At 40.3% G+C, this 21,382-nt stretch overlaps 2 protein-coding genes across 7 annotated transcripts in view; one reads left to right on the top strand and one right to left on the bottom strand.

Moving 5' to 3' along the window:
- Window positions 1-9,680, bottom strand: part of drc3 (dynein regulatory complex subunit 3) — a 65,263-nt gene extending 55,583 nt beyond the window's left edge. For 2 of the 3 annotated variants that reach the window (XM_073061021.1, XM_073061022.1), the window contains exons 1-5: window positions 9,573-9,680; window positions 7,694-7,862; window positions 7,023-7,139; window positions 2,127-2,293; window positions 1,871-2,017 (exon numbers count right to left, since the gene is read on the bottom strand). In XM_073061021.1, coding sequence (XP_072917122.1) covers window positions 1,871-2,017; window positions 2,127-2,293; window positions 7,023-7,139; window positions 7,694-7,853 — 591 coding nt within the window. In that variant the 5' untranslated portion in view covers window positions 7,854-7,862; window positions 9,573-9,680. The remainder of the gene's footprint in view (window positions 1-1,870; window positions 2,018-2,126; window positions 2,294-7,022; window positions 7,140-7,693; window positions 7,863-9,572) is intronic. The other variant, XM_073061023.1, reaches the window with a different exon arrangement.
- A 227-nt stretch (window positions 9,681-9,907) lies between these two features.
- The window catches only part of tom1l2b (target of myb1 like 2 membrane trafficking protein b), a 149,317-nt gene continuing 137,842 nt past the window's right edge, over window positions 9,908-21,382 (top strand). For all 4 annotated transcript variants that reach the window (XM_073061019.1, XM_073061018.1, XM_073061017.1 and 1 more), the window contains exon 1: window positions 9,908-10,013. In XM_073061019.1, the coding sequence (XP_072917120.1) occupies window positions 9,962-10,013 (52 nt within the window). In that variant the 5' untranslated portion in view covers window positions 9,908-9,961. The remainder of the gene's footprint in view (window positions 10,014-21,382) is intronic.

Genomic DNA, 21,382 nt, shown 5'->3' with positions numbered 1-21,382 from the left:
GTCTTTGGGGTACTGCAAATCTATGTCTTTATTGATGTTTGCTGAACACTTCAGTGCTCGACAGAGGGCACTGATGCTTTTTGCTGGTGAGGATGGGGGTATCACTGCCTTACTGCTCTTTGTGGAGGGGCTTTGGGGTTCTAACAGTTAACTGTCATTCACTCTTTGGGGCACTCTTCTGTTTTCAGATGTTTGCAAAGGAAAAGAATTTCAGGATGTACATATATTGTATACGTTTCTCTGACATTAAATTACCTATTGAAATTTAGTAACCATACATTTGGTGCCAGTGTATAATGCAGATCCCTGTGGCACATCACTCATTGCATCTTGACATTCAAACATCGAAGTAGTCTGCTTACACCCTCAGTTTGCTTTCACAGCAGAAAAACCAGCAAATGATTCTTCTTATTGGACTTGTAACGCATCAAGGATTCAACACAAAAGGAGGAAGAAAGGAGAGAAAATTGGTTGGAACTTTGTTTCTTCAGTGATAAGAACACAGAGCATAGAAATCTACAGCACATTACAGGCTTTTCGGCCCACAATGTTGTGCCGACCACGTAACCTACTCTAGAAACTGCCTAGAATTTCCCCACCGCATAGCTCTCTATTTTTCTAAGCTCCATGTACCTATCTAAGAGTATCATAAAAGACCCTATTGTAGCCGCTTCCACCACCATCACCAGTGCATTCCACACACCCACCACCCTCCGTATGAAAAACTTACCCCTGACATCCCCTCAGTACCCATTTCCAAGCACCTTAAAAAGTCCCCTTGTGTTAGCCATTTCAGCCCCGGGAAAAAGCCTCTGGCTATCCACACAATCAATGTCCCTCATCATCTTATACACCTGTCAGGTCACCTCTCAACATCCTTTGTTGCACCAAGGAGAAAAGGCTAAGTTCACTCAACCTGTTCTCATAAATTTCGCCCTCCAATCCAGGCAACATTCTTGTAAATCTCCTCTGCACCCTCTCTATAAGAGTGTTCTTAAAACCTGGAACAGTCATGTTTGTCAAGTAATGTTGCAACATCTTCAAAGATTACAAGGGATATTCTCAAGTATAATAAACTTCATATCATGTGAGGGGCTCCATCGCTGTTGGATATTGATTGCATCCTAGTTGTCCAGATATGCAGGCCTAAGCAGTACAATATGGAGAGCAAACTGTTGCCCATATAGCAATCTGATGAACCCAAAGGAATGGCACAGGCTGATACAGTTTGGTACCAGCAGTATTGCAGGAGTTGCCAATAAACATTTAACTTAACATAGGCCTACCTTAGGGTCTCTGGTTTTGGATTTTTCCCACTCAGGGCTTATTCCCCATGAGTGGGTATAGCCACAAGGTAGCAGAGGTTTGAGATTAAAATTTTCCTTCTGCTGGATGAGCTGCCAACCACAGCAGACGGGCCCCATCTGCTTGAAGTGACTGTTTTTAAGGCGCCAGTAACCCACTGTTGCACCTTCTCCTGTCAGTAGAAACCATTCCGCTGTGCTTAGTAGCTAAGCCACACAGGAGCTGGACTTGGCTGCCAGAGGCCATTTGAGGCACACACCATTGAGAGCATTTTTTAGGTACGTTACCACCCCCAGCTATAACAACCTTAAGGATCTGTACAGAACTGGTATAGAGTACTGGTATTAACTAAAATGTTGCTGCATGTTACTGTTTTAATAATTCTTCACACTTGTAAAGATGGATGCAAGGCATATATTCAATAAAACAACTCAAACAAGTCAGCACAGACCAGCTGGGCCAAAGGGCCTATTTCCATGTGGTTAGAACTCTCTGACTAACTCAAACTGTGCATAGTAGTAATTATATCAATTTTACAATTTGTCCACTCTTATAAAATACTTACTGTAGTCTTATCTATTAATCTGAAGTCCAGGTACATCAGATCAGGCAGAAAGGCAGAAATGTACATACTGTATCGTTCATCTTCACTAACAGGATTGCCAGCAAGATTCAATGTCCGCAGTCTCTTAAATCTTCTTAAATAAATAATCTGCAAGGATAACATGAGTCTAATTTAGAAATATAAAGTACTGAAAATTTTAAAAGAAAACCAGAATAAACTGGTGGAAAATGAGCTCCACTTCAATTAAATTGCTTACAGATTCCAGGTCGCTGATATGATTTTTTCCAATAGAGAAAATTTGCAGGTTTACCAATGAGTCCATGTTTTCAAATTTGGAAATTCTGTTACTGTACAGACTGAGGTCTTCTAGCTTAACCAGTTCTTCCAGGCCTTCAATCATCTCAATATTGTTAAAAGATAAATCTAGAAAAGAAAAATTTTATTTCATTTCTTCTGGAAAGGACCTCCTTTGTAATTAGAATTGTGATCTTTTCAAGTGAGGTCAATTATTTTGAGTAGACTAGACAAAGCATATAAATTGGAGGCTAAGAGTGTAGCATTCTGTGGGATCTTTTCAACAATGACCTCCAAAGGACAGTGCAATATTACTGCCAGTCATATTATACGATTTATGATAAACAGAAAAAGTGTGGGATCAAATTGAATTACATTTTAAGGGCCCTTTCTAAATTAAAAATACACCAGGTGAGCTCATGCCTGTGGCTTACAGCATGTGGAATTTCTGAGATGCTCTTTTCAGTCTGAATAACTCCATTTGTGGGAAGTGCCCTTGTTTGGTTAGGCTAAATGGTAGGATTCAGAGATGTGGTCTGGCTTGAGGCACCACAGTGCATCTGTGAGAACAAAAGTTACACAATTAACATGGTTTTAATCTCAGACTTTAGGGAAGAATGGGTGACTAGCAGTCAGAGGAAGGGAGGCTGTCAGGGAAGCTTCAGAGTGCATCTCATTCCAAAACCATTCTCCATTTTGGAAAGTGGAGAGTGAATGTATTTTCAGGGAGTCATGGCACTCTGGATAGCTCATCTGAATAAGGGATGGCCATAAGAGTCTAAAGGCAACAGTGGTAAGAGTCTCAATAGTGAGGAGAATAGTAAAAGCCTATGTGCTCATAAATAAGAAAGATGGCTCCTTGGTGTGAAGGCCAAGAATGCCACAGAACAGTTGTGGGATATTCTAAAAGGAGAGGAGAGGTTGTGGTTCACAATAATGCCATTGACATTGGTGTAAAAAGGGACATGGACCTGAAACATGATTTTCAGGAGTTGTGTCACAAATTAAAAGAAAAGCCTAGAAGGTTAGAATTTCTGGATTACTTCCATTGTTACGTCAAGCGAGTATGGAATAGGAAGATAGGTCAAAAATAAATGACTAAAGAGATTATATCAGAGAAGCACTTTAGATGCATGAACAAAGTAGGACCTGAATAGGTCGAGCAGCCTTGCAGAGAGGTTTGTTCATGCCATCGGGAGGTTCAAAACTAATTTAGCAGGGAAATTGGACACTATAGACATACAGTTGGAGAGGTGGGGGTGGATAAGTACAATCAAATATGGTGGTAAAGCAGTCAGTCTAGTAGGCAGAAAAACATGGGTGCAATAAGACATATGGGAGGAATGAAAGGCCAAGTTGCAACTATTTTAATACAAGGAATCTGACTAGTTAAGCCATAAACTTAGACCACTAAACAGCACTTAATCATGTAGTAATGTTGCTGTCAAAGATGTGTTTGAAAGAAGGACAAGACTGACATTCCAGGATTCAGAATTTTCAGGTGTGACAGGGGTAGGTGGAATGTAAAAGGGAATGGTACATTGTAATATTGATTAAAGATTCTTTAGTGCAGAAATGAGAGAACATATCCTAGAAACATCATATAATAAAGCCACAGAGGAAATTAGAAAAAAGCCCTTATAGCCCTGCCTGTCCATGACTTTCATGATGTCCATCTATGCTAACCCCATTTATCTGCATTAGACCAATTTCCCTCCTTCCCTTTCCTATCCAAGTACTTGGATCCAAGTATCCAATAGCCACATGCCTTTTACATATTGCATTCTAACACCTCCTCTGGCAGTTCAATGCAGATAACCATTGCCCTCCATGAGGAAAAACCTACCCCTCACATCTCCTTTAATTTTCTCTTCTCTCATCTTAAACCTGTGTGTTCTAGCTCTAGACTCCAAAGCTTTGGGACAAAGACTCTATCCTTTCCATTCTCTTCATTATTTTATGAATCTCTACAGAGATCCATTAGTCTCATATGTTCCAGTAAGAATAAACACAACCTATCCAATCTCCTCCATTCTAGGCAACACCTTGATGAATCTCTTCTGCACACTATTGATTGCTATGACACCCTTCCTATAGTGCAGTTACCAGAACTGTGCACAGAACTGTGGGTCCAGTCTAAACATTGTTTTGTATAGTTGGGACATACCAGCTCAACTTTTTGCACTCAATGCCTCAGTTTATGAAGGCAAACATATTAAATGCTTTCTTCACTACTCTATCCATCTGTGTTGTCCTTTTCAGTGACTTGTTGACTTGAACTCCAATGTCCCCCTATACATCAAAACTTCTAAAGTCAATGACATTTACTTTACTTGTTTTATCAGATTATTATGTCCCAAAGCACATTACTTTACACTTGTCTGGATTAAATTTCATTTGCTATCAGTCTCCTCAACTTTCTAGCTGATATATGATCTGGAATACATCCTTAGATACCTTCTTCACTATCTGACTCCAACAAGCTTACTAATTAGACAATCTATATTCTCTTGCAGGTCACTTATATATAAATAACAGAAGTCCAACCATTGATTCCTGTAGTACACCAATTGTTATGGACATCCAGTCAGAAAAATATCCATTCTACATGGCTCTCTGTGTGAAATCCCTGACCCTCAGGTCCTCTTTAAATCTTTCCCCTCAGCTTAAACCTGTGCTCTTTAGTTTTAGATCCCTCCCCCCCCCCCCCCGCCATTCTGGGAAAAAGACAGTGAATATCTTATTTAATCCCTTCACAACTTTATAAGCTCAATAGAATCACCCCTTAGCATTCTTCACTCCAGGGAAACAATCCCACCTGATCCAGTCTCACCTTATAACTCAAGCACTCTGGTCCTGGCAACATTCTAGTCGCAACACCAATACTGGGGAAGGAGGAAGCTCTTCTGATGGAACAAACTCCACCCAAACCATGGTGGGATCAGAATCCAGGTGAATCACACAAGTCAGGCTGTTGATAGGGCTTCAAACTAATTAGTGGAGGGGTGGGTTCAAAAGTGTGGATAAATTAAAAGGGAAGGAGTGCAGGAGAGGTTACTAAAGTCTCCAGAGTAAAGATAAAGACGAAAAGTTTATACAGAATTTAACTTCAGGCAACCTGGAGACAAACTTGAAGAATGGTGAGCATGGAACTGAAGATGTTATACAGTATTTGAATGCTCACAGTTACAAAATAATGTAGATGATCTTGCAGTGCAGCTAGAGATTGGCATCTGGGAGCTTAACATTCAAGGATGCAGGTGGGCAGGGGGTGGGATGCTTTATTGGTAAAAATAAAACCAATTCCTTAGAAAGAAGTGACTAGAAGACTTCCCAGACTCTGGGAGGTCTTTCTTGTCAGTGAAAGGCAGTTGTATATCACATCATCACCAGTGAAACCTATTTCAGTCTTTATTCAACAGGCAAGTTTACTCATTTTCCAGCAAGGGCAGATCAACAGAACCTGAATGCAGTATTGTTGCTCATAGGAACAGTAAGCATGTTATTCAGAACCTCAAGGCTTGTTTGACAGTTCAATCACAGCTGTAATGTCATCTCACTAAATGACTTGTTTACTGGACACCCTACAATTTGGCAACTGACACAACTGATCGACAGACAACGCAATAGCCACTGCTCTACACACATCTGGAGAAGGATGCTTATGTGAGAATGCTGTTCTTGGACCACAGTTTAGCATTCAACACCATAATTCCATTCAGGCTCAACAGGAAATTTAGGGACCTGTCTTGACCCTGCCTTGTGCAGCTGGATCATGGACTTCTTGTCAGATCGCTGGCAGGTGGTAAGAGTGGGCTCCCTCACCTCACCCCTCTGGCACTTAATACAGGAGCCCCTCAGGGCTGTGTACTAAGTCCCCTCCTTTACTCCCTGTATAACTGTGACTGTGTCACCAACCACAGCTCAAATCTGCTTATTAAATTTGCTGATGACACTACATTGATTGGCCTAATCTCAAACAATAACGAGGTGGCCCATAGGGAAGAAGTAATCTCTCTGACACTGTGGTGTCAAGAAAATAACCTCTCCCTTAATGTCGCAAAAACAAAGGAGCTAGTTGTGGATTACAGAAGGAATGGAGCCGGGCTAACCCCTATTGGCATCAATGGATCTGGGGTTGAGAGGGTAAGCAGCTTTAAATTCCTTGGCATCCACATCACTGAGGACCTCACGTGGTCTGTACACACCAGCTGTGTGGTGAACAAGGCACAACAGTGCCTCTTTCACCCTGGACAGTTGAGGAAGTCTGGTATGGGCCCCCAGATCCTAAGAACTTTCTACAGGGGCATAATTGAGAGCATCCTGATTGGCTGCATCACTGCCCGGCATGGGAACTGTACCTCCCTTAATCGCAGGACTCTGTAGAGAGTGGTGTGGACAGCCCAGAGCATCTGTAGTTGTGAACTTCCCATGATTCAGAACATTTACAAAGACAGGTGTGATAAAAGTAGGATGAAAGTAGGCCCGTAGGATCATTGGGGACCCACGTCATCCCAACCACAATTTATTCCAGCTGCTACCATCTGGGAAACGGTATAGCTGCATAAAAGCCAGGACCAACAGGCTCCGGGACAGCTTCTTCCACCAGGCCATCAGACTGATTAACTCACGCTGATTTGAGTGTATTTGCATGTTACATTGACTGTTCTATTTATTATTATTATAAATTACTATGATTGTACATTGCACATTTAGAGGAGATGTAACGTAAAGATTTTTACTCCACATGTATGTGAAGGATGTAAGAAATAAAGTTAATTCAATACAATAAATGCAAAAATATAGCTGAAATAAAACAAAATGGGAATGCTAATATTCAGAGTTCTTGACATCTTACCTAGCCATACCAGGTTGACTAGAGTGTTCAGTCCCTCAATCTTTTCAATGACATTATTATCGAGCTGGAGTTTAGTCAATGATGTAAATTGCCACAGATTATCAATCTTCAGTACATCTACACCAAGGAGAAAAGCCTGACATTTTATACCAATCTTCCTTTTTAAGGTAGCCTTATTAAAAATTTTATGAGTTAAGATTTCTATTATCATGATTCCCTCCATGACTACTATTCAGACTCTTTTCAGAATCAAAATTAGGTTTATTATTAATCTATGTCGTGAAATGTTGTTTTGTGGCAGCAAAATCCATAAAATAATTTTAAAATTACAATACAATGCACAAACATAATTACAAGTTACAGTAATATATACAAAAATAAATTAATGCAAAAACAGAGTAAAATGATGAGCATCTTTCTCAGTCAAACTTTCCTCCTCTGTAAAACCATTTTTCTATAGTTTGTCTACTGTGAAATACAAGTTGTTATTAACAATCAAATGGTTATCACCAGCCATGCAGATTTAAACAACTTTTAGCAACACAGAGTTAAAAGGTTTAAGGATATAAATACAAGGGCAGAGTCTTTAACAAAATATCAGTAATATTTTTTTATTTGACAAACTATCTTCTACATATATATCATGTCACTGGCTTAATCCTAAAACATACTTTGGTAATCAAGTTGAAGATGATATACATCTTTGAAGTCAATTCCTTCTGATTGGGCTATCCGTCCTGCTCTTCCTGATGGTCCTTGTTTTTTCACCATCTCTTCAAGCATTTTATCATCTATGACATTGGGCTCAATTGTCTTATATGGTTGGCTCATTGTGAATTGCTATGTTCATGTACAAGGAAAACAGGAAAATATTAAAATTTCGTTTAACAAAATTGAAAATGAAATGTTTGATGTTACTGTGACCATCAGAAGTTGTCAGTTAGAATGTGCTCATTACCTCTCAGCAAAAGTAGTTGAGTTGAAAGTGGATCACCCTCAGCTACTCTCACACAGTCTTCATTGCACAAATCTGTAGCACTTACACAACAACAACCTTCTCACTGATACCTAGTTTGGGTTTCCTAAAGACAGTTGGCTCTAGAGTCTACAGAGCCCAGACAAAATACTAACTTCCTGAGGAGGAGTGACTGCTTTTGACATCAAGTCACATGTGGCATCAAGGAGTCTTGGGAAAACTGAAATTAATATGAATTAAGGAGAAAACACTCCAATGGCTGTTCAGAGCTAATTTAAAGGATTAATGTCATCACCACAGCTCTCAGCTAGCATCATTATCACTTACATCATTCTGTCTGTCTGTACACATAGATTCCCTTTGTTCTCGCCACCCTTTTCTGCAAAACTTATTTCTAATGTTTCCTAGTTGATCAAACTGTAATGCCAGCTACAAAAAATGCTGCCTTACTTACTGAGTATATCTTGAACTTTCTGCTTTTATTTGACTTCCAAAACCTACAGATTTTTGCATTTCAATAAATCAATGAAGTTTGAAACAAAGTTATTAACACAACAATATCAATCATAGTTAAGAATGTATACAAGACCATTGGAACACATTGTGTTTAAATGATGCATTAAAAGTAATCACTTTGTAAAAGTCATTTAAGACTCAGTTCAATATTTGAAAATAAACGATGGTATCTGTAGGACAGGCTAGACCATTGGAAAATTAAGTCTCTCTTATTTCTGCTGTGCCTAACAAGCGAAAAAGAACTTTGGAACACTTAGTCTTGGGGATTTATCACCTATTAATTTCTCCAGCATTAATTTTTAATAATACCATTTTGCTTTTGCTCCTCATTTTGCATTTCCCTATTATTTCTTTCTGGGAAAACATAATTTGTTTGCCATTTCCTTATTCCCCAACATATTTCGTGCCTCTATTTACATTGGTTCAAAAGAAGTCTATCAAAGCTTAGCTTAAAAATGTTCATTCTTGTTTTTAATCACTGCTTCCATATATCTGTCAATCCTCCCTTATTTCCGTTTTCCTGTAGCTCCACAATTCTGTGCCTCTCTCATCTTCTATAGCAGCAACCGTTGATAACTGAGGCCTCGTACTTCGAAATTCTGTCCCTTAATTCATCCATTTATCACCCCTGCTCTTTTATAATCTATGTCAGCGGTTAAGCAAGGTAAAATTTGATAACCGCCTTGTGCAGCACCATAAAATACTTTACTACATTACAGGTGCTATATAACTGTAATAATTACAGTGGTCTTCTGAACAAACGATCATTCTAAAACCCCGTATGTCTTTTCTCGCAGATGTGAAAGTCTGTAGCACTATTTTGAAGAGCAATTCTGACCAAGATTTATCCTTAATCGACAATGTTAAAAACTGATTATTTTACCACTGTGGTATTCGTGCGTGTTTCATACTCTGCAATGCTCTGATTTGTTCAGAGAGTGTTATGAGTATAAGCGTTTTATCGAGGCACACATTTATCTACCACCTATCTGTAAGCTGAAAAAATAATGAATGCATTCAGAATATCCAGATGTAGTAGCATTTAAACTAACACTTACCTCCTCTATGGTTTACTTTTAATATATTTGGAAGCAAGCATCAGGTGAATCCTGCCTGAGCCTAGCTTCGCTCGGTTGCTAGGATAAATATCACGCGACCGCAGTACCGGCACTGTCGTCATCATTGAGGCTATCATATGGTATTTAATTGGTAAATTTATTAAAAATAAAGCTATTGTTTTAAAAGTTCATGAATTGGGCTTGGGGAAATTTATTACTACCCTGGATAAAAGCGAACATTTATTGAGAAATAAGGGTAGGGAGGTTAAGGGCGGGTGAAGGGACACGAGCCAATCAGAATGAAGAATGGGAGGACTTGTCGACGCCCAGTCCTCGCGCCCCGGCCGGCCGGCCGTCAGAGGTTCGGGAGGGGGAGGGGAAGCACCAAGATGGAGTTCTTCATAGGGAACCCGTTCAGTACTCCTGTAGGACAATGTATAGGTGAGTCTTTCACACCGAGTAGTTCTCCTCGTCTTCTTGATATCTGCTGAATCCTTGACGTGAAATAGGCACCTTTGTTTTTAAATCATCTATCGCGCGACTGTCGCAGTATCTTTTGCCACTTAATTTGCTTGAAGATCTTTTCGGATTTGGGGTTTTTAAAAAAAAGTAATGAAGAACGTCATTAATTAAGCGAGTACATGAATAATAGTTTCTTTTTGTCTCAATAACCTTTGCCGTAACGTAGAGCGTTTCCGCCCAAAAGGGGGAAAGATGTTTGTTTACATTTATGCAGTGTCATTCCAAAACGGAATAATCCGAACTAATTCGTTAATATTTTGATTCCATTAATTGATTTATTGAATTTTATAGCTACAATAATGTTTAAAGTGAATGGAAGTTACAATCAGATAAGACAGCCTCTCAGCCCTTGTTGGGTATTGACGCTCCTGGCACCGGCTTGAACTGTTTGTGTCAATGCATTCTTTTAATAGACGTGATTTAATTCCTTTATTTGCGTCAACTTTATACAAACCAAAACAGAACATTCCAAAGTTTGTATCATTTTAGAATCCAAATTAACCAATGCATATATTGCAGTTGGGAATCTCAATACACGAGATCAATTTTTCTCCAGAATTGAGAAATCATGAGTCGTCCTAAGTGACGCAGTTGGATGATAGACTTGTTTTGGTTGGTTGTAAAATAAAGAACAATTTTTAAAAAAAAGCTAAAATGATTGGCGGATATTTTTTTCACTGCGTACTAAAAACGTGTTATCAACTTTGATAGACAGCACCGAATTAATCTGGCAGGGCAGGTTTCAAGAGACTCATGATGAGTATAACATTTCAGCTTAGCAAAATTTTTGGCCTCTAAATAATACAAATAATTTTTCAGGATTGGCTGTTGTATGTAGTTACATGTGATAGTAATGTAGTATTTCTATGAACAGGTGATCAAGCTGAGTATAGATTAGTATATGTTAAAGAAAATACCACAGTCAAAATTAATATATTTGAAATGTTAACTCTGGGGAGAATTATTGAGGGTTTTGTTATTGCTGTATTGTCACACTTTTCTTGTGTTGTAGTGTGACTACACTGTGCACAATGCTGAATTATGGAGTTTGTTGGAGAGTAACCTCTTACTAGACTCTTCTCCAGGGTACTGATGTGTTTTCTCATCATGCAAAATGGCAGAATTGGACCTATTACAGTGCCTACAGTAAGAAAGCTGTATATGACCTATATTGAATTCAGACTAAGGCTGTAAGTGAAAGGACAGTTCATTACTGAACCCCTTGCACTATCGAAGCATCACCATGTGAATCAGAATCTGGAGCAATATTACTGACTTGTACGTCAAACAGTAGCAGCAGTACAGCGAAAAAACATTTAAAATGCTATAAACTAATAGCGCAAATGATATAAGGAAGTAGTGTTCTTGGACTCGCGGGCTGTTCAGAAATCTAATGGTGGAGAAGAAGAAGCTGTTTCTGAACTGTTGAGTGTGGGTCTTCAGGCTCTTATTTCTCCTCCATTATGATAATAATGAGAAGAAGGCATGCCCAAGGTTGTATGGGTCCTTAGTAATGGATGCTACCTTCTTGAGACACCAACTTGTGAAAATGTCTTTGAATTTTCAGCATGGTTGTGGCCATGATGAAGCTGGCTGAACCTACATCCATGGAGAACCCCTGCCCTAAAGCCTCTTGCAATCCTGTGCATGGGAGCTTTCATGTCAGTATCCTTTCTGATTCTGGCTCAGCTCTTGATACAAACTATGGATCTTAATTTGCATTGTGCTTTGGCACATTTTGTTGATTCTCCATCACATGAGGTTGTTCCCATATATTTTGAAGATGTTGTTCTTTTATTGGTGTACATAAGTTTCCGTAGATTCATTTGTCCTCTCTACAGCTGCACAAATTTGAGCCAATAATGAGTGCTGGCAATTTTGTTAGCTGCTCAGGTCACTACATTAATGTAAATGTACATATGAATTGCTGTTTTAAATTAAATTCCATCTCAAGCCTAATACAATAATGTTGGTTGATATTCCTTCTGTATGTTCACCTTTTATACTGTATGTAGCTTTGCATGCAATTAAAAACTCTTTTTGTATAAAGTCAATGTTAAGTCTCTGCTTGGATTAAAATTTCCAATTGTATTCTAATAATTAAATTGTTCTTATTGGCAAAAGAATGTAAACATTATTTGCTGAAATAAGATTGAGGACAATCTTAGGTAAAAGGAGCACTCAAAGTATCAGCTGTTTCAATTTAATTTTTTTTGTGTTTTTCTGCTTGTTAAGTTAAAGAATATTTGTTTATTTTTAATGTGAAACCTCCAAATAAATTATATTGCAGAATGGAAAAGCAATCCCTTCTGCTAAAAATGCCATATTGACTACTAACTTTGGAGATAGTAGCACAATTGTGAGAAATAGATATTTCTTATCAGAGGAACTTGACTCTTTGAAGAGTGAAATAACTTTTTCTCACTTCAGTATATTCAGCCATATTAAATCTTTGTCTCCTTACAAGTGACAAAACACGTTTCAGTCACATGCTGAACAAGTTTGATTCATGCCGGCCGCTAAGAAGACCTCAACCATGTTGGGTTATAATTTTCAGTAAATTTTCTGCAATTAATGAACTTAAGTTTATTTAGCTCCTTTAGTGATTCCAACACATCTAAAAGTGATTCAGCTAATAAACTGCCAAAGGAATGCTGTCTTTCTAGCATTACATTTGCACTAGAAGCTTTTTGTTTGTGTGGTGTAAAACTATGCCAAGTGCTGTCGGTAGTAATGCAATACCCAAATTCATCTCCATATAATTATCAACTTCATATGTCAGAACAGTGACAGGTTATTTACAGAGCAACCAGATGTAATTAATTTTCATTTCATCAATATCAAGGAAAAGATAAAATTATTTTTTGCCTTTACTGTGAATTCCTCTACATTCTCTTGAAGGATAACCATACCAGGTTCAGTTGTTCCTCCCAGGACAATATACCCAATATTGAGGTCTACTCAGTCAGTGCTTTTTGAAAGTCACATCATCCATATGCCCAATGCCCAATACCTTTCTCACAGGCAGAGATTACTAGGTTGACAAAAAAAAATTCATGCATGAGCTCAAAACTTCCTTGATGAAATAAAGGATTCCCAATGGTTGTTGGAAATCCCAGCTCTTGACTGCTCAAAGTGGAGGAGGAGATGGCTTTGAAAGCCCTGTCTTTGGATCAAGAACACAGTGTAACACCTCTCAATTATGCACAGCACTGGGCACCACCTATTCCATCACAGCACATTATTCTCATCAGTCTGCTCAAAACCAGAAAAGAAGCAAGATACCTTGGATCCTGAGGAAGTGCTGGAAAAAGTAAAGGTCAGTTTATTGTGTTCCTATCCAAATGAATGTAACTTTTTTTCCCCACAACTACCCTGATGTTTCAGGTGAGATTTCATACGAAAGCCTTTTGATATTTTTTCAAGGTAACGTTACTGAGACAACACTGACTCCGAAATTAGTCAGTCACTTGACACTTATCAACTAGCAACATTTTATGATGATTATAACATATCTTGTTCTTTAGTGCTTTAAAATGAAAGCACTAAAGTGAGAACAGCGGGAAGAGTTTAAAAGTGAGCAGAGTTGAAAAGGTGAAGGTTATTTCGTAAGTGGTTTGAATGGGGCACGACTGTGCAAGCACATGGAAGTCGGCTAGTGAGAACAATGTGAAGAGTTTAAAAAGAAGATAGCTTTACAGAGTGGGCAATGGAGTAGTGGGAGACAGAGTAGGAAGGTTTTGGCTCAATGGGGCTTCAGCAATAAAGGGTTGAGGTGAGGTAGGTTATCTGTTTAGAATACAGACAGAAATTATGTGGATGAGGCTGGTTTTTTGTTCTGGGTGTCAGATGTGGAAGGTCCTGGAGACTCCCAGCCTCCCAGACTGCCGCATCTGCACCAGTTGTGTCGAGCTGCAGCTCCTGAGGGACCGGATTAGGGAACTGGAGATGCAGCTCGATGACCTTCATCTGGTCAGGGAGAGTGAGGAGGTGATAGGAGCTCCAGGCGGCCTTGGGAGAGAGATCAGTGGGTAACAGTCAGGAGAGGGAAGGGCAAGAAGCAGATGCTAGAGAGTACCCCAGTGGCTGTTCCCCTTAACAATATGTACTCCTGTTTGAGTACTGTTGGGGGAGATGGACTACCTGGGGGAAGCAACAGTGGTCACGCCTCTGGCACAGAGTCTGGCTCAGAAGGGTAGGGAAAGGAAGAGGATGGCAACAGTGATAGAGGACTCTAGTTAGGGGGTCAGACAGGCCTGTGGACACAGGAAAGAAAGGCGGATGGTAGTTTGCCTCCTGGGTGCCAGGGTCTGGGGTTGTTTCTGATCGCGTCCACAATATCTTGAAGTGGGAAGGAGAACAGCCAGAGATTGTAGTACATATTGGTACCAATGACATAGGTAGGAAAAGGGAGGAGGTCCTGAAAACAGACCACAGGGAGTTAGGAAGGAAGTTGAGAAGCAGGACCTTAAAGGTAGTAATCTCAGGATTACTGCCTGTGCCATGTGACAGTGAGTATAGGAATAGAATGAGGTGGAGGATAAATGTGTGGCTGAGGGATTGGAGCAGGGGCAGGGATTCAGATTTCTGGATCATTGGGACCTCTTCTGGGGCAGGTGTGACCTTTTCAAAAAGGACATTGCTCTTGAATCTGAAGGGGACCAATATCCTGGCAGGGAGGTTTGCAAAGGCTATTGGGGAGAGTTTAAACTATTATTGCTGGGGGGTGGGAGCCAAACTGAAGTGATGGAGGAAAGGAAGGTTGGCTCACAAATAGAGAAAGCTTGGAGACAGTGCAAAAGGGAGGATAGGCATGTGATAGAAAAGGGATGCACTCAGACTAATGGTTCGAGATGTGTCTATTTTAATGTGAGGAGTATTATGAATAAAGCAGATGAGCTCAGAGCGTGGATCAGCACTTGGAGCTGTGATGTTGTGGCCATTCCAGAGACTTGGATGGTGTAGGGGCAGGAATGGCTACTTCAAGTGCCAGGCTTTAGATGTTTCCAAAAGGACAGGAAGGGAGGCAAAAGAGGTAGGGGCGTGGCAGATCCCCTCTCATCCTTCTAATTTGTTTAATAAACCTTGATCGTATATTCAAAAAAGAAAAATCTAATCAAGTAATATGATATGACTAATATTAAACTCTTATAAATCCTAAAAGAAAGCCTAAAATAAAAACGCCAGACGATGTCTGGACCAGCAAAGAACATAAATTGAACTTTCAACAATTGAGCTGTAAACAACTCTCGACTAAAGATTGAATTCAATATTATGTCTAAAAGATGTTAGCACATAGTTAACAGCGGCCATTTAAAATTCGTTAAGTAAAAATTGATTATACAGAAAAAGATTCAAGCCAATAATATGTTGCAACATGTTAAATTCATACAAATCTTAAAAAAAGAAAAAAAATTCAAGAATCAAAGCAATGACAATACAGACATAGAACATAGATTAAACTTAAAACAATTCAACTACACACGATTGTCAGCTAAGGTTTAAATGTTGGAGTTGCTTACAGAACGGCAATGGAGGAGTTGCTTACGCGACTGACATAAACTTGTTAAGAAACTTCCTAGCTTCCTCAGGAAAATCAAGACACTTAGGACGAGCGTTAGGCGGAAAAATTATCAAGCGGGCACGGTAGAGCAATGATGGACAAAGATTTTTCTTACACAATTCTACCATCACTTCCCGATATTTAATTCTTTCTACTTAAACTTCAGGGGCAAAATCTTCAACTATACTAAACTCCACACCGTTAAGTTAACTTCCCTCGCTTCCTAGCATCTTGAAGAATTGCTTCTTTAGTAGCAAAATAATGTAGACACAGAATCACCACTCGAGGTTTCATCTCAACCAATGGATTATTGCGAGGGATTCGGTGCACCCTGTCTATTAATGGAGAAGTTTCAAGTATCTCACTAAAAAGTGAGTATAACATACTTGTGAAAAACTTTAATGGCTCACCGGTTTCCATATTTTCAGGCAAACCCAGTATAGGTAAATTCATCCTTCGGCTTCTACTTTCCAGATCGATCGTTTTCTTCTTAATTCTTGTTAATTCCAATGAAACCTCAGCAATTTTCTTTTCCATAGTACAGAACTTTAATTCCTGCTCTTTAATCACTTGATGTATTGTCTCTTGTTGTCTTCCGATTTTATTAGTATGCATTTTAAGCGTTTGATATTGAGATTTCAGATTCCTCAAAGATTCTTGGTTGGCAGATAGTTTTTTTTCAAGCTCTTCATTAGCATTCGTCTGTTTATCAATTTTAGAATCCACCATTCCAATTTTGGTATTAGTATCTTGCATCAATAAGAACATTCTTTCAGGAGTATAGGTTTCTTCTACCTCCCTTGTAAATTTGGTTTGTTCAGTTTCAGAAACAATTTTGCCGTGTCTTAATTCCTTTCCAGTTCGAGTTCCAGCCATCGTAATTAAATCGAGAATCCTTCACTAAAAGTAACGAATCTTCAAAGTTTAAACAAAAGTAGCAGTGGAAAGTAGGTCATAAAAGGCTAGAGAAGAGCCAGCAAGCTTCTTACTCGTGAACTGCCCAGAAGAGACCAAGGCTAGTTAGTTCTAAGGTAAGGACATGTTCGGCACAGCTTTGTGGGCTGAAGGGCCTGTATTGTGCTGTAGGTTTTCTATGTTTCTATGAAAGGAAGCTTCTGCCTCCAATGGCAATTGATTACCGTAGTTTGATTCTCTGGCTGTCCCATGGGTGGGATATCTTGGCACTATGTATAGATGGTGCTGGTGATGACAAAAAGATATAATTGGACAACTGCCTAAATAGCAGGTTTGCACAGGTCAAAGAAAAAAAAAATCCAGTTTACTTATTTTAGTATGATTTCATGTGATTTATTCATTATTGATGTCCCAAATTTCCACTGGTGCAGGTGCAAAAGGTATCATCGTGTGATGTGACTATTTAACATTTTGCATGACACACATAATACTCTTCAGTAAAATTCAGAAAAAAAGAAACTTTTAAAAATTTTGTTGGAAGATGATTTTTATTTACTTGCTATTTTACCAGTATGTGTAATTGATTGCAAATTGTTTTTAAACCTCACATAACAGTATAATAGCAGTCAAATCTGTTTCATTTGCTGTGAGAGGTGACCTTGGAACAGATATTTAATCAAAAAAATTCCATAGCAAGTGAAAGATAATGCTGTAATGGCCTGAGATTAATTTATTGTACCATATCTATCTGTAGAACTTTGTTGTAGGGTATAGCCTTTACCAGAAATTTAAATCAACACAAATGTTTTAGCCTAGTAAATTTGCCCACTAGTTTAAAGGAAATATGGCAGTAAGTTAATAGGGTTTGCTGGATCAGCAGTTTACATGGCTATTTCTGTGATGGTTTCTCTAATTTCTTTTGGGATCTACTTGATTTTGTTTTGAAATAAATATTAAATTAGAAGTATAGGGAACTTGTCCCACAAAAGTTTCTGTTTGGAAAGATGGCACTTCAATGTGGCTTGGTTTCTTAGTGCTATTAGTGCTATTCTTAGCAGACCAGGCAGCATCTATGGAAAAAAGTACAGTCGATGTTTTGGGCTGAGACCCTTCAGCAGAAAAAGCAGGATTTCCCAGTGGCTACCCATTTTAATTACACTTCCCATTCTCATGATGACATGTCAGTCCATGGTTTCCTAAACCTGTTATCTTTACTTTTTTTTGGACAGGCACATACAAACTTTATACTCTCAAAATATCACTTTTGAAAGCCTCCCGCTTCCCAAGTACACCTTTGTTGGAAAACAGCCTGCCCCAATCCACACACAATGATGGAGTAACTCAGCTGGCCAGGCAGTATCTATGGAAAAGAGTAAAGAGCTGATGTTTTGGACCAAGACATTTCATCAGGTCTGGAAAGAAAGAGAAGTTAGAATAATAACCTGGGAAGGGAGAAAGAAGTACAAGGTGGCAGGTGATAGGTGAAACCTGGAAAGGTGGAGGAGTGAAGAAGAGCTGGGAAATTGAAAGGTGAAGAGATAAAGTGCTGGAGAAAGGGAACGGGCAGATAAGGAGATAAACAGGAATGGGGAACAGTGGGAGGGGGGCATCAGTGTTCATGTCATCAGGTTAGAGGCTATCCAGACAGAATACAATATGTTGCTCCTCCAACCTGAGTGTGGCCTCATCCCTGCAGTAGAGGAAGTCGTGGACTGATGTGTTGGAATGGAAATGAGAAGTAGAATTGAAATGGGTGGCTACCAGTAGACACAAAATGCTGGTAGAATACAGCAGGCCAAGCAGCATCTATAGGGAGAAGCACTGTCAATGTTTCGGGCCGAGACCCTTCGTCAGGACTAACCGAAAGGAAAGATAGTAAGAGATTTGAAAGTAGTGGCGGGAGGGGGAAATGTGAAATGATAGGAGAAGACCAGAGGGGGTGGGATGAAGCTAAGAGCTGGAAAGGTGATTGGCGAAAGTGATACAGAGCTGGAGAAGGGAAAGGATCATGGGACGGGAGGCCTCAGGAGAAAGAAAGGGTGGGGGGGAAGCACCAGAGGGAGAATCCAAACTCAGGTTGGAGGAACAACACCTTGTATACCGGCTGGGTAGCCTCCAACCTGATGGCATGAACATTGACTTCTCTCACATGGTGGATTGGATAGTGGACTACTTGACAGATAGACCTCAGTATGTGCGGTTGGGAGACTGTAGGTCTGACACGGTGGTCAGCAGCACAGGAGCGCCGCAGGGAACCGTACTCTCTCCGGTCCTGTTCACCCTGTACACATCAGACTTCCAATATAACTCGGAGTCCTGCCATGTGCAGAAGTTCGCTGATGACACGGCCATAGTGGGGTGTGTCAGGAATGGACAGGAGGAGGAGTATAGGAAACTGATACAGGACTTTGTGATATGGTGCAACTCAAACTACCTGCGTCTCAATATCACCAAGACCAAGGAGATGGTGGTGGACTTTAGGAGATCTAGGCCTCATATGGAGCCAGTGATCATTAATGGAGAATGTGTGGAGCAGGTTAAGACCTACAAGTATCTGGGAGTACAGTTAGACGAGAAGCTAGACTGGACTGCCAACACAGATGCCTTGTGCAGGAAGGCACAGAGTCGACTGTACTTCCTTAGAAGGTTGGCGTCATTCAATGTCTGTAGTGAGATGCTGAAGATGTTCTATAGGTCAGTTGTGGAGAGCGCCCTCTTCTTCGTGGTGGCGTGTTGGGGAGGAAGCATTAAGAAGAGGGACGCCTCACGTCTTAATAAGCTGGTAAGGAAGGCGGGCTCTGTCGTGGGCAAAGTACTGGAGAGTTTAACATCGGTAGCTGAGCGAAGGGCGCTGAGTAGGCTACGGTCAATTATGGAAAACTCTGAACATCCCCTACATAGCACCATCCAGAGACAGAGAAGCAGTTTCAGCGACAGGTTACTATCGATGCAATGCTCCTCAGACAGGATGAAGAGGTCAATACTCCCCAATGCCATTAGGCTTTACAATTCAACCGCCAGGACTTAAGAACTTTTTAAAAGCTATTATTAATGCTTTTTGAGATAGTGATTTAGATGCATATCATATTTTTTTACTGAGTTAAGTATTAGTAATCCTGTAATTAGTTTTGCTACAACAAGTGTATGGGACATTGGAAAAAAAGTTGAATTTCCCCATGGGGATGAATAAAGTATCTATCTATCTATCTATCTATCTAACTTCCGTTAATGCCCCTGCTCCCCTTCTTACCCCATCCCTGACATATTTAGTTGTTTGCCTGTTCTCCATCTCCCTCTGGTGCTTCCCCCCCCCCCCCCCTCCACTTTCTTTTTCCTGAGGCCTCCCGTCCCATGATCCTTTCCCTTCTCCAGCTCTGTATCACTTTTGCCAATCACCTTTCCAGCTCTTAAGCTTCATCCAACCCCCTCCGGTCTTCTCTTATCATTTCGCATTTCCCCCTTCCCCCCCACTACTTTCAGATCTTTTACTATCTTTCCTTTCGGTTAGTCCTGACGAAGGGTCTCGGCCCGAAATGTCGACAGCGCTTCTCCCGATAGATGCTGCCTGGCCTGATGTGTTCTACCAGCATTCTGTGTGTGTTGTTTGAATTTCCAGCATCTGCAGATTTCCTCGTGTTGGCTACCAGTAGATCTTGCTTTTTCTGATGGACAGAGCATAGGTGCTCAGTGAAATGGTCTCCCAGTCCATGTTGGGTCTCACTAATTATATAGGAGGCCAGACTGGGAGAACTGGAAACAGTAGATGACCCCCATCAGACTTGTGGGTTGACTGTCACCTCGCCTGGATGGACTGTTTGGGCTCCTGAATGGTAGTGAGAAGAGAGGTGTGGTACTTACAATAGACAATAGACAATAGGTGCAGAAGTAGACCATTCGGCCCTTCGAGCCTGCAGCGCCATTTTGAGATCATGGCTGATCATCTACTATCAATACCCGGTTCCTGCCTTGTCCCCATATCCCTTGATTCCCCTATCCATAAGATACCTATCTAGCTCCTTCTTGAAAGCATCCAGAGAATTGGCCTCCACTGCCTTCCGAGGCAGTGCATTCCAGACCCCCACAACTCTTTGGGTGAAGAAGTTTTTCCTTAACTCTGTCCTAAATGACCTACTCCTTATTCTCAAACCATGCCCTCTGGTACTGGACTCTCTCAGCATCTGGAACATATTTCCTGCCTCTATCTTGTCCAACCCCTTAATAATCTTATGTTGCAATCATATCCCCTCTCAATCTCCTTAATTCCAGCGTGTACAAGCCCAGTCTCTCTAACCTCTCTGCATAAGACAGTCTGGACATCCCAGGAATTAACCTTGTGAATCTATGCTGCACTTCCTCTACAGCCAGGATGTCCTTCCTTAACGCTGGAGACCAAAACTGTACACAATACTCCAGGTGTGGTCTCACCAGGGCCCTGTACAAATGCAAGAGGACTTCCTTGCTCTTGTACTCAATTTCCTTTGTAATAAAGGCCAACATTCCATTAGCCTTCTTCACTGCCTGCTGCACTTGCTCATTCACCTTCAGTGACTGATGAACAAGGACTCCGAGATCTCTTTGTATTTCTCCCTTACCTAACTTTACACCGTTCAGATAATAATCTGCCTTCCTGTTCTTACTCCCAAAGTGGATAACCTCACACTTATTCACATTAAACGTCATCTGCCAAGTATCTGCCCACTCACCCAGCCTATCCAAATCACCCTGAATTCTCCTAACATCCTCATCACATGTCACACTGCCACCCAGCTTAGTATCATCAGCAAACTTGTTGATGTTATTCTCAATGCCT

The sequence above is a fragment of the Hemitrygon akajei genome, chromosome 11 (genome assembly GCF_048418815.1).
Source record: "Hemitrygon akajei chromosome 11, sHemAka1.3, whole genome shotgun sequence".
Lineage (NCBI taxonomy): Eukaryota > Metazoa > Chordata > Chondrichthyes > Myliobatiformes > Dasyatidae > Hemitrygon > Hemitrygon akajei.
This window is presented reverse-complemented; position numbering and strand designations above follow the sequence as displayed.